Source organism: Alosa alosa, chromosome 5, assembly GCF_017589495.1.
Source record: "Alosa alosa isolate M-15738 ecotype Scorff River chromosome 5, AALO_Geno_1.1, whole genome shotgun sequence".
Lineage (NCBI taxonomy): Eukaryota > Metazoa > Chordata > Actinopteri > Clupeiformes > Clupeidae > Alosa > Alosa alosa.
The window spans coordinates 22,763,892-22,779,842 of NC_063193.1; the positions used below are offsets into that span (position 1 = coordinate 22,763,892).

The following is a 15,951-nucleotide window of genomic DNA, read 5'->3' on the forward strand; positions in this document are numbered from 1 at the left end:
CCTTCATACTCTGGCTGCTGAGGTTTTTGGCTGATTGTTGATGTTAGCACTCAAATAGGTTAGTGTTCCAGCACTAGTAAGGTGATGGTTAGTTTCAATAAGAGTAAACATTTGCATGGAACCTATTAATGAAAGCAACAGTGCTGTAGTAAAGCCAGCATTCAGAGTTCTTTTAACCCTTGTAAGGTGTTCATATTTTTGTTAAACAGCCAATGTTCCCGGGTTTGGTGGGCCCACCACATTATTAGGCTTTTAAATCAATACAGCCATAACAATTTATGTAAAATAATGAACAGTTAACCATTATAAAAAGGGTAAAAAAATATTTTTGATCATTATTGGTGCTTATTCCTTAGAACTTAATCAGAACAGAAGGTGTTTGAAATGTAACAATTTTGTCACTTTGTGTGGGAATAGCAGGTGCAGAAAGACAACATTCCCGCACACATACAGACACACACACACACACACACACACACACACACACACACAGACAGCAGGCCCAGTTAGGAGGACACACTTACTATTTTTACTATTTTAATTATTACACTCGAACACCTCATATGTAAGTTATGTGTGTGTGTGTGTTGGGGGGGGGGGTGGGGGTACTATGTGCAGTCATTAAAAATAAGTTATTTTTTTATGTTCTTCACAGAAAATGAGCCAAGGCCAAAGAATTTGAGTTAGAAGAAATAATAAATATAATTTTATATTTAGCAAACACTGAAAGTGGGTCACACAGACCCGAACACCTTACAAGGGTTGAAACTAATGTCTTCTTGTCAATCATATGTGCTGTCTAGTTGTTTATCTATAGGACATTCATTATTCAGTGAAGATTTGTTGTGGTATGTGTTGTAGGCAATTAGAACATTACCTCATGATGTGTTAAATAGTGTTAATGAAATGGACTGAAATTTCAGTTTAATTTAGTTTAGCTAATTGCATTACATTATAATGTGTATAGCATAGTGAGCATGAATTATGGACATTTTATGGACATTATTATCAAACCATGTACAAATGTTTGTGTACAAGCATGTCATCAATTAATAATAATAAAAATGTAATTAATCTTTTTCACACTATGTAAATATATATGGTTACACATTATAGCAAAGTACCCCCCCCAAAAAAAAAATCTTCTCTTTCTCTCTGTATAGGAACATCTTTCTGTGCATTTGAATAGTGAGTTTGATATGCAGTTTGTGATATTACATTTGTATAATGCAGAAGCTCCAAGGTCTAACAACACTGTCAAACAGACCTGCGGTTTTCTGTGGGTGACTGTAATCATTGAAGGGGCAGTAAACAGACTGACAGATGGACCGTCTCAGAGAGAGTAAGAGGCTTTGCTCCGTATTACGTAATGCTTTTCATGTTCTACAACACGCTTTGGACTATGAGAGAGACAGAGAGAGACAGAGAGAGAGAGAGACAGAGAGAGAGAGAGAGTCAAAAGGGACAACACTCTGTCCACACTGAAATCCGTGTGTGTGTGTGTGTGTGCGCTAGGTGATTATGGCAAACAAACTATGTAGGCAATTTATCACCGATGACCGCCATCTGCCTTAACCACTCAACAAATTATATCCACTATGTTTAATGCAATTAGTTGTAAAGTTTCAGTCAGTCTCCCTTAAGTGAGGTATCTATGGTGACGTCCACTCGGGTCAATGATCTCCCCTGTGGACGATAATGTTTGTACTGTGAGGTGGCACACCCAGACCTTGTAGTCCCTCAGGCTGCAGTCAGAAAGTACTTATGTTCACTCCTCTGCTCCTCCGGACTGCCCGTGAGGACGGGCCTTTTGTCCGGGCACTTGGAGGGCACCTGGCAGGCCTTGTAGAGGATGACGAAGAGGACGAGGATGAGAACGCCCACCACCGAGTTGCAGACGATGGCAACGATGGCTGCCGCTGACAGGCTGTTCCTCAGCTCTGACTCCATGATGACTTGATGGGATCCGAAAGAAGGCACGGATATGTGTGTGTGTGTGTGTGTGTGTGTGTGTGTGTGTGTGTGTGTGTGTGTGTGTGTGTGTGTTAGAGAGAGAGGGCGTGACTGTGAGTCAGTGTGCGTGTGTGTGTGTGGCAACACAACGGCCTTAAAGTAATCCTGAGGCTTTACCTGTAGAGGGGACAGCAACGTGTCTCTGAGTGGAGCAGCACACCCAGCCTCATGCACACCTCCTTCACTGCCTCCTGATGGGAGAATGTTCTCTCATTTTCGTGGTGTGTATAATGAACACCTCGTAAGACAGAGAAACGTGAGACCGTGTCACCCTGGTAAAGGACCATTGAACTCCCAGAGAGATGGTGTGGTGGTCACTGTCTTGTTTTGGATGATGATCCAGTGGATCAGTTTTCTTCAACTGAGGGCCCTGTAGTTTAGTTGACTGATACCCCTAAGTTGTGTTGTCTGTGATGTAGAGGTCCTGCAGAGAGAAATGAGATCAAATTGCATGAAACTTACAGTACATGTAATAGACTTTTGGGCATTAACAATAACTTACTTGGGGGTACAACTAAAGCCAATTGGTAAACAAGTTGCTGTCCTGTGACAACCCTTAGATAACCCCTACAGAAGACTTTGAGCCCATGTGGAGAACACTGAGCGATCCTTATGTCACTGACTTGCATATGATGGAGACAGAATTAGACAGGAATAGTCATCCTACTACACGTCTGGACAAAATTACATTTCATATTATTAAAGCAACACCAAAGAGTTTTTTGTACCTTAAAATAATGTTTCCAAAATCGTTTCAGTGGTATATCACTCCTAACAGGGTGAATGACACTTCTGCATTCGCTTCGCGACCCCTCTATCGGCTATAACCGCACTATGCAAGTTTGCCAGATCGGGTAGCGGATCTGTAGTTCGATGGAATGAGACATACGAAACTACAAATTTGACTTGCTTCTGATGTCGCAATACATTGCACTTTCATAAAATCATGCAACATACTCTACCTTGTCTGTGGACATCGTTATTTCCAAAGCCGGTGCTGAATAAACAAATAACATTTGTGCGACAGAGGAAAAGTGCTTTGGTGTTGCTTTAATCTATACCAAAGCAATGCTCTCTCTATGAGTGTGTGTTCACTGCCCTGCATCTACAGCACAGGAGTAGGGGACTGCAGTGGCCAGGTGAGGTGAACTTGAGCCTGGAGTGCCTCCCACAGTTTTTCCAAAAGTCTTCTGACACTCATCTGCATATCGCTACCTGCTTCTCATTATATTAATGGCATGCACAGATAAGAGCAGCTGCCTCTCAACCCACAGGGAAAGGCCAGAAAAAGCAGCGGCCTCTTTTAGAAACCAGCTACAGCTCCCAACATTTCAGTGTTGGAGAGCTTGAGTTGAAACAAAGAGTCGCTACATGTGCTTATCTGTGCTGCCAAACAGGACAGACTCATATTCACGGTCTTGGTCTTTTTCTTTTTCAGCCACACAGGCAGAGGTTTGGGGTGGACGAGATCAATTTGGACTAAATCACCAAAAAGAGAACCTGGACTCTACTCAGGCCTCTATCAATCTGAGGCTTCAAGCAGTTCTTTTTAGGGTGAATTGAGATGTGTGGGAGAACCAATTTATTCACAGTCATATCTAGCAATGGGCAGAGCAATCACAATGGGGAACTGAACAACGTAATTGAAATGTAGATGAACAATAGATGATGGTTTCACAACTCTCCATGAAAGGGAGTGTAGAACTAATAAAAACACTATTTTGCATACTTTCAAAAATGTCTCAATGGGGCACAGAGTTCATTGTCAGTCATTCAAATAATAACTGTGCTCTGTAAAGACCCCACTCTGAAAAAAAATTATCACTAATGGTCACGTTAAGATTATACAGGAGGTGTTTTCAGCTGCTGTTTATTTCAGGTAGAGCACAAGTCTTGATTTGAAATAAGCTTTGCACAATTTGAATCACTTGATTTGAAAGCGCCTACACCATCGTTTCCCAACCTTGGGGTCAGGACCCCATGTGAGGTCCCCTGAAATTCAAATGGAGTCACCTGAGATACTGGGTTACAATTGACCAGTAGGCCTACATTACATTAAAATATACATACATTAAATAAAAATACTAAAACCTCATGATATCCAAGTTAAGTAACTAATTGGATCCTTCATTACAATCTAGCTATGTAAAAATAAACTTAGACAGCCCACATGAGATGTTTGATTGACATAATCATGCTTGATCAATGTTCCAAACAAAGCAGCAAAACAACCAGAGGCACAAAGATTAGCCAAACAAATTAGGACAACATAGATGTTGTGAATGATTGGGGTCGCCAATGTTTTGTGACATGAAAATAGGGTCACCTGCCAAAAAAAGTTGGGAACTTTTGGCCTATACAATGCCTGTTCTTTTTACTTTTTTTTGACTACATCCCTTTATGAATGGATATGGGAGAGTTTGATTCTCATTCTTGCTCCATGGCTTCTTTGCATTATCAAAATGAAATCCATACATTAATTTGATTGAAACACTCTTGGTTTCACTAATAGTATGGATCTGGATACCATTGGAAATTTCACACACATTTCAACCTCTAAACATTAGTGTAGGTAATGGGTGGGTGGACTACATTTGGAGCATTTGTGGTGAGAGAATCAATAGGAATTGAGTGAGCACTGCTGCCCACATAGTCCAAAGAGCACATTAGAGAACTGCTCGGTGCATGGTGTTGCAAGACCTAGACCCCTAGCCACATTTTTTTTACATATCTACTGACTTAATATGCAATGTGTTTGGTAGTCTTAGGGTTTCCACCCACACAATGCAACACTTTTCCAAAAAAGATTTGCTGCAAGATGTACTCGAGAAAGATGCTGTTGCAGAGGCAGAATTCTTTCTTTAGGTAGCCCATGATTAGTGTGTCTCAGTAACAAGCAAAAGTATAGACCTAGTAGTCTAGTATTGTTACTAAGTATTATGACTAAGAACTCGAATGTTATTCCTCATTTTGTAAGTTGCTTTGGATAAAATGTATGAATGTAAATGCAGCAACTATCTTTTGTCATTAATGTTTGTGGAAAATGAACTATGCTCAAAGTTATATCATAACTGAAAATTAGAGCAAATGTTCAATCAAAATCATATTTTGCCTTGCTGACTCATTTAAGATTAATTTGTCATCAGACAGAGCTGCAAATACGCTTTTGTTGTAGGGCTATTGTCAGATGTTGTTTTGAATAAAAGTGTTTGTTAATGCAGTAACTTTTCTTTTACTTTATGTCAAGCCTTAGTTTCATGCTGGTGCACTGTGCAAGACCTAGACCCCTAGCCACTTTTTTTTTTACATATCTACCGACTTATGCAATGTGTTTGGTTTCCATGTGTAGGGGTAATAATTGTTGATAATTTTCAGAGGTGAAGCAGAATGCATTTTGATTTTGTGTAACTTGTATTTGTGAAGAATATTCAAACAGCTGTAGAAAATATGAAACTGTTGATACAGTCAGAACAATCCATGCACCTGATGTAGTCATCCCATGGCGCGTCATTGTATCCATCTACTTAGCCTATCCTATGATGGTGAAATAAGGGTGCTTTCAATTTTCTAAACGAGAAAATGAACCGCTCGGCAGACCATAATGTTTGAACTTACCCTCAATTTAAAGGATCCGAAGGAGTTGATCAGAAGCACCTCCGTGTTCTCTCATTCTCCATTAAAAGTCCAATCCAAGCCACTCATATGAGTGAACTTGTTTCTTCACGCTCCCATTCGCTGTGAACTATCAACTTAACACACAAGTGTTCACAAGACTTTACTCTTGCGCTGAAAACGTCCGACGTTCATTTCCAACCTGGCATTGCAGCTTCGCACAGAAGCTGACCATCTCGTCGGGGGCATCTTAAGGGGGAGTGGTTTGCACTGAATGGATCTGCGCACCCAGACAAAGCGCCCCATTCAAACTGTCAGGCGTTCTCGGGAGACAGTCACCGCATGTTAAACAATGCTTAGCTTTATAATGAGACTGTTCACCCACCATAGCTTATGACATGCACGATCACAGATGGCCTTTTACATAATCAACATCACATCAGGATGCTATGTCCCTTAGCATGTTGTTGATTAAAGTAGACCTACACAAAATGTAGGCCTACTTTAATCAACAACATGCTAAGGAATACAAGGAATTCCCATTATGTCGACCTAATTGGCCTATTAGCCATTATGCTGTAGGCTAAGGCCTACATTTTGTGTAGGCTACCCAATCATAACGAGTATCTTCAGGCAGAAATCTCCATCTGAGTCTAGCCTTGAACCTATAAATCGAAATAAAAAAAAATACTATGACTTAAAGAGTAGCCTACTTGGGACGTTCACTGCAAATTATTAGCCTAGACCTATCGGTTATCGGCTAACGCGTCTGCTAAATTAAGAAATGTAGGCCTAATCCTACATTATGGTGAAGAGAACAGACTCTTGTAGATCAGGCGTTCATGTGTCATGTCACGTGTCATGTGTCAAACTCAGTAGGCTATAGGTCGCCACACCTACAGAACCAGGAGCACTCTGATCTTATCAGTTAGTTTAGAAAAGGAACCATTTTTTTCTAAACATGTAAAAATTGTAGAAGTGGACAAAATCTTTGTGTTGGCATTTGTAAGGTTGATTAATATACACTTGCTGAGGGAAAGTTCCAGAAGTACATGGTTGTAAAAATGTTTTCTGCATTGTCAAATTACCACCCCTCAATATTTTCACAAATTCCTTGGATGACCAGATGATTCCATATCAGTTTGGAAATGAGGGAGTTGAATTGTATTGTTAGGACCAGGGATGTAGTGGAGGCCTAAGCAAGTAAACACATGTTGAACATTCCATTGTGTTTAACCTTATTGCTAATAAATGTATATTGATACATGTTTATAAATAAGTCAGACACTGTGTCACCATTAACTAATTTAGGTTCAAATAACACATTTTTGTACAAGGTTTTAGCTGTTTTATTCAACATACTGTGTGTTGTCAATGAAAACACTTATCATTACGCATATTTGCACATGTGTGTGTTTACATTTGAATTGCTTTAAAGGTGGCATGCTATTTTATGCCATCTCATGAGATCACGTTGGTTTAAACCATTAACACAGTGAATATGTTGAAATTAATACAAGACATGTCTCCTAACTCAAACAGTGTTGTGTTAGAATTTGACTTGTTTTACTGTAGTTTGAACACATTTGAGGCCTATATTTCACCAAAAAGACACAATGGCTTGTGGGGGTTCCCCAAGGGAACACAAAAACAACAGAACGCTGCCACCTATTGGATATTCCGTGGATTCAGCATTCACTGCTACCAGTAGCCTTTCAATAGCCTATTGATGTGGTGACCTCACATTCTGGAGTTCAGTTAATTTCAAGAAGTTTTATTTGCATGGCAAACATTTGTATTACCAAAGAGCTAATATTGAGTAAAATTAATAGAAAATAAAAGAATTCCAAATTGTGTGTGCTTACCTGCATGTGCGTGTGTGTGTGTGTTTTATGTGTCTGTGCATGTGTATATGTCTTTGCTTGTGAGTGGGTGTGGGGTAATGGGATGTGTGTGTGTGTGTGTGTGTGTGTTTATGGGGTGTGTGCATGTGCCTGTTTGCCTGCATGTGTGTGTTTTTTTATGTGTGTGTGTTTGTGTGTGTGTGTGCGTGCGTGTGTGTGGGTGTGTTTGTGCATGTTTGCATACGTGTTTGTGTTTATGTGTGTGTGTGTGCGTGCGAGTGCTTGTGTGCATGCCTGTGTGTGTGTGCGTCTGAGTCTGTGTGTGTGCCTGTGTGTGTGTGCATGTGCGTGTGTGCGTACATACGCCTGCATATCTACTGTGTGTGTATGTGCGTCGGTGTACAGACACTACATTTACAAATGAATTTATTGTATGCCCCCCCATGAACGAACGCTTTGGCAGTGGTCATAATAAACAGAAAAAGAAGAGAAAAAGAAGAAGAAATGTCTAAAGTGTATGAGGAGTTTCCAACATGCTTGTGCTCCTGCTACAGTCCTCATTCAGTATCCGGATAGCTTGGGGATTAAAAACTTTTTTCGCATTCTCTCTGTGTTGGTCCTCAGGCAGCGATAACATTTCCCAAAGCTTAGGGCAGAGAAAAGGCAGTTGTTGGGGCGATTGGGATCCCTGGTGATTTTCTTTATTGGACTTTACTTTCCTGATGTATATTTCCTCTAGGTTGGCGCACTCCTGGTGGTACATTCAGCTGATCTCACTACTCTCTTTAGGGCTTTTTTTGCTGAGTGCTGTTTCCATACCAAGCTGTTATAGTCCCAGTAATAATACTTTCAATGGTGGCTCTGTAAAAGTTCTTATACGTAATTGCTGAGGTAGCCTAAAGTACTTTAGGCGTCTGAGGTGAAAAAGACACTGGCGTGCCTTTCTCACAAGTGAATTTTAAGTACTAGGCTAACATAGTCTTGAGAGAATTTGCATACAATACCCAGGTATCAAATTCGAAATGAACATATTTTTTGATATGGAGCAAGTTTCATGTGCTCATGCGAAACTGTCTGCACATGAAAAGGTTTTGTGCGAGCACATGAAAAGGCTATTGATGCATTGTAGGTTTTACATGGGAGACCAATGGGTTTTATTAGTCTATGAAGACTTTGTAAGTCAACATTATATTATGCAGCATCATAATGTTGACTTACAAACGAAATCTTTATTGTGTGGGGGTGAGGGGGGGTGTGAACTTTCACGATATTCTAATATTTTGAGACCTGTATACTGAGAATGAGAAATTTAATTTTGTTTCAGACAAACCAAATCACTTCTAGGTCCGGAGTTGTGCTGGGCTAGCCTACGAACAAAGTTTTTTTTTTATCTTTCAGCATATCTCCCAAAAATTGACTAATCACAGTGGCTGCCTGACATTAGCCTACAAGCCACCACAAATGGGCCACCCGAGATCCAACAACGTCACTTCCCGAAAATTCCCGGCGGTGTTTTTTAATCTAGCAGATCTTCTTCAACGTTGTTTATCTCTAACATCGAGAGGGACCGTTTCCAAGACCACTCCGTCGAACCGTCACATTTCTACTGTAAATATAAGCGGGGCTCTATTAGGCCTACTGCATTCGTAAGTTTTGTTTCTTTTCTTGCTAGCCTACCCTACGCCGAGTTTGGTAACAACGGTGTGCAACCACGCGCTACAGGCTTTTGAAGTAGCCTAGCCTAGTTTTTGTTCAGTGGGTGTGTCAACATTGATGTAGCCTATCCTATCAAAACCCGCTGGTGAGCACAACTAGAAGCTATTTAAATATGTCACTGCCTTTTATAAATAACTTATTGTTAACTGGTATATGTATAAAAATGGGTATTATTGTTTTTGTACCACAGTTAGTCTGCATTTGTGTTGTTCCAATGTTCCATGTCATCTATGTGCGAAGGTCACGTTAATCTTAATACATGAACACATAGTGTCTGCTTTGTTGTGATTTAAGTGCCCATTCTAACTATTTATGTTGTGTTCATTTTAGACCCTGGTGATGAGCAGTTACTTTGAAACAGATAGAAATTATGTAACAACAGGCAAGTTGCTCTTTTGTGCCTGTGTGCTTGAAAACGGTCTCTTTTTACCAACAGAGATGGAGACACAATTCAGGAAGAAATCGGCTGATGGCAGTTTCTTTCTCAGTGATTCCTTGGAGGCACTCGGTGTGAAAACAGAGAACCAGGAGAGCCCACTGTCGCACCCTCTTTCACCAGATCAGGTTGCGGAGTCAACTAGGAAGGCGGATGTGCAACAAAGCAGTGGCCCAGACAACAGAAGTTGTGTGTTGGACCTTTGTCTCCCTGCTGCCTGGATATCTGTTTTACCTCCCCTGGACCAGCAGTGGATTTCCAGGGCACTCTTCAAGTGGTCACAAACTGGACAGCCAGAGCTGGACTTTGCCATTTTGGATAAGAAGTGGTGGTATCCCCCGCAGCTTTCACCTGCCCCCACTGCTATTCCAGCAATGGTGAGGTACTTTGGACATCCCTTCTTTGTCTGGATGCCGATGAAGGTCTGGCATGTGCAGCTGTTCTGTCCACACACAGAGTGTGGAAAGGAGCTCACCTTTGCAGGACTGCACCAGCAGATCCGGCGTGTTGTTGGCCTCAGCACCACCTACTTCCTGACAACGGAGGACCTCCGCTGTAAGGGCTGCAATAGGACAGTGGCTAGCTGGAGCCACAGCATTGTGCATCAGTTGGACGTCTGCCACCAAGTCCAGTTTCCTTTTCTCCTCTCCGCCGAGCTGGGCTGTGACATGCAGGTGGTGCGGCAGCTGCGACTGAGGGGCCCTGGGAAGAGCATCGGCCAGTTTCAGACCCAGCTGGAGGAGCAGCACACAGAGGCTTGGTTGCAGAAACAGGTCCATTTCCGGACCGATTTCAGGAGACTAATGCAAGCGGTTGTGTCTGGACTGAAAGCTCCGGTCATGCTTGGGGATTTGCCCACTATGCTCCCAGTTCCAAAGAATCGCTGGCTGATGCAGGCGTATTCCCAGGACGTGCTTAGCCGGCTGAAGGAGACAAAAGCGTCCATCACCTCCCAGTTTGGACGAATGTTAAAAATGGACTCGACCAAAAGAATCGTCAAGACGCTGGCAGGGGAGAGCGATGCAACATCATCCTGGGTCACCAGCATCATCAATGAGCACGGTCAGGTGATCATTTCCGTGCTTACGGCCAGCAAGGGCAGAGACCTGGGAAAGATGATCGGTGATCGATGGCGTCGTTAGCCGCTACCAGGATGCCGGAGTGTCGCCGCCTGAGGCGCTGTATGTCGACCAGGACTGCTGTGGGTCCAACATGCTCAGGCCATGGCCCAGCACAAAGATTCGCCTGGACATTTGGCAGTTCATGCAAAGAAGCACTCAAAGAGGCCAAACGGGCAGAGCTGGAGGATGGGCAGACGCAGCCTTCCGATGCAGACGTCACGTGTCACATCACCAGGGCTGAGATGGCGCTACACTGCAAGAGGACCACCAGAAGTAGCAGTGAGATGGAGGAACTCCTAAACGAGCTGATCCAGGTCTACGATGGAGAGACGGGCTGCGACCCTCTTGGCGTGCCTCTCATTAACTCTGAGGATGGCACAGATCTGGGAGGAACAGAAGAAGCACCTCCCCTGCATCCAGGACCCACCAGGCGTGCAATTGTACACGCAGACAGGGACCCTGCACAAGGGGCATCACAGTCTGCCCACCTACAGATGCGCCAGGGAGTCCACTTCACTGCAGCGTTTCCATCTCCACATAAACAGCTTTATCCCAGGTAAGGGTTCATTCTAGTTTCCCTTCAGAAATGTATTTTCAAAAATAAATAAACAAAATGTGCATTTCACACAATGTGACATGCGATCATTGCATAACACTGTATGTATTTGTATTTGTAGGAACTTTAGCCAGTGCCACGTTGTTTCAGGCCTATCTGGTGGAGGGCATTGCGAGGTGGAATGAGGACAGGGCCATGGCAGCAGAAGGGAGAGTCATGTCCCAGAGTGACCGCCTCAGGCAAGCTGCCAACCAGCTCGCCTGGGAGGTCATGGGAATTACGCCGATGGACTGCACAGGGTCACCAAAGTATACAGGTAGACATTTCTTTCAATAAAAACACTTTAGTGCTGTATTGTATCTAAATGAAATACTTAAATATTATTTTATGTTTACTCATATCCATAACTTGTTTTCTAGTTCATTCATTCATTTATTTTTTTTTAGGTGAACTCATAGGTGTGGAGTACTTGTACGACCAAACTGGCAGTGCTCTAGAAGATTACAAACTTACTCTGTCAGCGCTGGAGACAGAAGAGGTGACCGTGGCAGAGGACGAGGGCTACGTGGAGCGAGTGAAGCTTGAGGACTTCACCATCCCCATGCCTGACGAGTCTGATCCACCTGCTTCTCCCAACACATTCAGATCTGCTCTTTGTTTATTCCCTCTCCCCACCTCAACAACCTCAACCAACTCAGCCACCTCAACCAACTCAGTTATCGCTGCTGCACATTCTGCCCTTGCTGTCCGGTCATCTCCTCTCCCCACCTCAACCACTAAAGACATGACGTCTACACCTTCTGTTCTTCCTGTCCTGTCATCTGGTCTCCTCCCCTCAACTACCACCGCCATCACTTCAACAGGGAAAGCACAGCTCCACCTGGCCATTGGGCCTGGTGAGCCATCGACGGCTCCAGCTCAGCATCCCCTGCCTGAAGCTGGAGCACTGCAGTCTTCTCCTGCACTGTCCTTCGCTGGCCCCAGGCCGGTCCTAATTCTACCCAGACCGTGTCCAGAGGGTCCCACCAATCAACTGACCCCAACTAGGCTGTTGCTTCCTGCCGGGGCAACCCTGGTGACCGTTGGTTCTTCACTGGAGGTCTCAAGGCCACACACCGGTGCGGCAGCGGTGCCATACTCAACCCAATGCTACAGGAAGAGGAAGTGGGAGAGAGGCACACACACTCGCAAGTATGTCAGAACAAGAGTTGTGAGCATTTGTAAACAGTGCTATAAAGAGAGAAAGCCACCCACCCACGTGCAATACTATGGCAATTGGGACTGTGAAGAGACTGCTACTGTCAAACTATCTGAATGGAGAGAAAGCATGGCAGCCAAAGGCTATGGAAAAAAGAAATACACATAAAATATATTGTAATACATTGTATGGTGCATATTGGTTTTATTTTTTAAAGGAAAATATATGATTAAGGCCGGAAATTGTAGGAAAATGTGCGTGATTAAAAGGTTTGAAGAGCTCCAGTGTCCACTGTACTTGTCATACATATTCACAAAAGGGCTTGACAGCTCAGAGTGTCCCCTTTAAAATGATACCAAACACAATAATATAAAACATTGAAATATATCCTGAACATGAGCCAATACCAAGATATGCACCAGCATCTATAATGCTAAAGGGTAACTTTAACAGCTGATAACACTAATTTAGCTGTGACTCAGGAAGGGTTGTCATACCAAAATGTTAGCTACAGACATGGATCTTTTAAAAAATGATAAGTAACCTTTGCCACCTTGACATCTGGTCTGGCCCATAGACTATTATCACTGACAATATATACTATATTAACAGTAGATGACATACATATATATGTATGCAAAACTCACTGTAACTAACCCAATTTAAGTTTAAAACAATACGTAGCCTTTTTGTGTTGATTTTGAACAGATATTCATGGCCATGGTCTGCCTTTTATAGTAACCAATAAATGTGTTTCACACACCTTTGTCCAATAGCAATTTCACACTTTCCGGCAGATCTTAAACTAATCTCAGAAATCAGTGTTGTGTAGCATCCCCACTGAATGATGGATAAATACTTTTTTTTTATTCTTTTTTAGGTATTTATTGCAAATCACCAAGTCAATGTAAGGCATAAAGCACAAACACAAATACATTAGCTGCATTGCCATGTACTGTAGCCTCAAGCATTGCCCTAATATTCTTTCACATCACTTAAAGCGTAACTTTATCCAAGGGTGTTTTTGCCTAGGGTGTTTTTGTGAATGTACCCGAGTCATTCGTTTAAAAGCATAATTACGTCCGAAGCGCCACTTTTAAGCTTATCCGTGTTGTCGTTTTTGGGTCAAATGGCCTTTTGAATGGGAATTGTAGGGGCACTATTTTGTTACAAGATCGCGTCAAAATCGCTATTTTTAAAACACTAAGAAGGCTCGACACAACATGAAACCTTGATCGAAGTATCATCAGTGTCTCTACACATGAACTCGAGCATTGAGAACATTGTTCGTGTACACAGTTTACTAAAAAGAAAGGTTTTGGACCAGCTTAAAAGTGGCGCTTCGGACGTAATTATGCTTTTAAACGAAAGTTTGACTCGGGTACATTAAACACCCTAGGATGCATTTTGGCGAAAGTTACGCTTTAACACTAAGTCAATTTAGTTCAGCTTAACTCAATTGTTTATAGTCCAAATTACTTTAAGCCATAAACACTTATTAACAGTATAGCATTCCATTAACTCTAACCTTGTCCCTTTTTGGAGTGTGATAAACATTAAGGTGAGTCCCTCAATAGCATGTTGAATGTTCTTTTATTTAAGTTCATCAAAGTTAACCTATTTTAACGCTCAATGAAAACATTTAAAGTATTAGCGTGGGATTTATGGCAAACAACAAAACATAACAAATATCCCTATTAAACTCCAGTAAATTTGTAATGACCATCCAGCACTGCTGTCTTGGCTTCAATATTTATTTTGCTCAATTATCACTTTTGGCAAGTTTTGAAATTCTCAGTGATTGATTTTTTTCCCCTTGATGAAAATTCTCTAGATTCTCTCTCTCTCTCTCTCTCCATACAGGGACCAAACATTAGGCATACAAGAACACAAGAGATAATGATCTTATTCAAATGGGTTTATTGTACTTTGAAATAGGTTCCATCTTAGTTGTTCATCATAGCCTGTAAAAATAAACACAGTTTACAGTTTACATCATATATTGTGTTTCAGAAGATATGACATAATAATTGAAATACATGTACTGTACACTACAGACATGCTTAGTTCAGATGCTAGACCTTCTGTGTGTGTGTTGTGTATGTGTGTATGTGCACTTTACCTGGTCAATCCAGTCATTGAAGGCAGACACGCGGGTGAAGACAGTGGGCTTCCTGATGAAGTTGCAGCCCAGGCCAGAGACGAAGCTGGCGATGCCATGGACCTCCCATGTGCCCTCAGCGTTCTTGCAGTTCAGGGGGCCACCAGAGTCACCCTTTGCCAAGAGAGACGAGTGGTCAACAGAGGGCACCGCCAGGTGCGCAAATCCACACACTCATTCACAGTGTAGTCATGTTAGTGTTATTTTGATGGTTATTTTATATCTTTGGACTCTAATTTACCCCGACACACACACACACACACACACACACACACACATAAACAAACAAAGGGAGTTTCTACACAAGACCGTACATTTTCGGCTGCATCTCTGTGCCATCGCATATTCAAAGCATTCATTTTGAATTGCATTCAGCTGACTTGATGTCAGTCTTCTCCTTCTCCTTCCTGAAACATAAACCAACCACACAGTTTTGATATTTCGTCATTTCTATCCTTGCCCCTGGTACTCACATTGCAACCTCCAACGACACCGTCTCCTCCGGCACAGACCATAGTGGTCCTGAGAGCAGGTCCCCACCAGTCGCTCTTGGTGCAGGTGGCGTGGTCCACCACAGGCATCAGGGCCTGCTGCAGGTTATCAGCGATGGGGCCTCCAGCTACAGGACAGCAGTGACACAGACCTCAGTCAGACCTCAGCACTGTACACATTCCACAGCTGTTAATCTACACATATTCACATTTCACACACACAGGGAGAAATGTCAGAAGTTTTACGGTCAGAGGGGCATATGTACACACAAGCATACCTGGAGTTCGGCTATGTAAGTTACTCAGCTGTCACACGTATATAAAGCACTTCAATGTCCGTGCCATATGTGACTCATAAAGTCAAATGCAGGCTCACTGTATGCTCTTAGATGAGTACACAGACATTTGTGAGAGGTAGAAGGAACAAAAGAAATGTAGGCCCTACTGTAGAGTCTGCCCCAGCCGGTGATGTAGCAGGGGTAGTCGTGGGTGAGGATGCTGCCGGCGGAGGGGATGCAGCCCAGCTGGACGGAGTCACTCAGGGTCACGTGCTCGGACAGCTTGATCAGGGCAATGTCATTTCTGTGGAGCAATGCAGAGCCATCATAATTCACAATTAGGATCATGATTAAACAGAACGTCTTTCTTCAGGGTCATGGTGCCACTGTTTAATGTTGTCCTGGTAGGCATGTGTGAGCAGCATTGATAGATGTGGCACATGCCCCACCATTTCTATCACATATTTTAATGACCGCAAATGGGTCTCCTCCTCACCCGAAGGCCACGAAGATGGGGTTCCACTT

At 42.7% G+C, this 15,951-nt stretch overlaps 2 protein-coding genes across 4 annotated transcripts in view; one reads left to right on the forward strand and one right to left on the reverse strand.

Moving 5' to 3' along the window:
• The first annotated feature begins 8,979 nt into the window (after positions 1–8,979).
• Positions 8,980–12,729, forward strand: LOC125294344. 3 transcript variants are annotated; one of them, XM_048242938.1, is made up of 4 exons: positions 8,980–9,115; positions 9,622–11,298; positions 11,420–11,614; positions 11,745–12,729. In XM_048242938.1, exon 2 carries the CDS (start codon positions 9,624–9,626, stop codon positions 10,761–10,763), a length of 1,140 nt encoding a protein of 379 aa, XP_048098895.1. In that variant the 5' UTR covers positions 8,980–9,115; positions 9,622–9,623; the 3' UTR covers positions 10,764–11,298; positions 11,420–11,614; positions 11,745–12,729. The 3 variants fall into 3 exon arrangements, with proteins under 3 accessions (XP_048098895.1, XP_048098896.1, XP_048098894.1); XM_048242939.1 differs by lacking the exon at positions 8,980–9,115 and adding an exon at positions 9,160–9,270; XM_048242937.1 differs by lacking the exon at positions 8,980–9,115 and having other exon boundaries at positions 10,793–11,298.
• Positions 12,730–14,399: 1,670 nt separating this feature from the next.
• Positions 14,400–15,951, reverse strand: part of LOC125294345 (chymotrypsin-like elastase family member 2A) — a 2,559-nt gene continuing 1,007 nt past the window's right edge. The window contains exons 4-8 of the mRNA XM_048242941.1: positions 15,923–15,951; positions 15,594–15,730; positions 15,131–15,276; positions 14,619–14,771; positions 14,400–14,460 (exon numbers count right to left, since the gene is read on the reverse strand). The exon at positions 15,923–15,951 is cut by the window's right edge and continues 100 nt beyond it. Coding sequence (XP_048098898.1) covers positions 14,443–14,460; positions 14,619–14,771; positions 15,131–15,276; positions 15,594–15,730; positions 15,923–15,951 — 483 coding nt within the window. The 3' untranslated portion in view covers positions 14,400–14,442. The remainder of the gene's footprint in view (positions 14,461–14,618; positions 14,772–15,130; positions 15,277–15,593; positions 15,731–15,922) is intronic.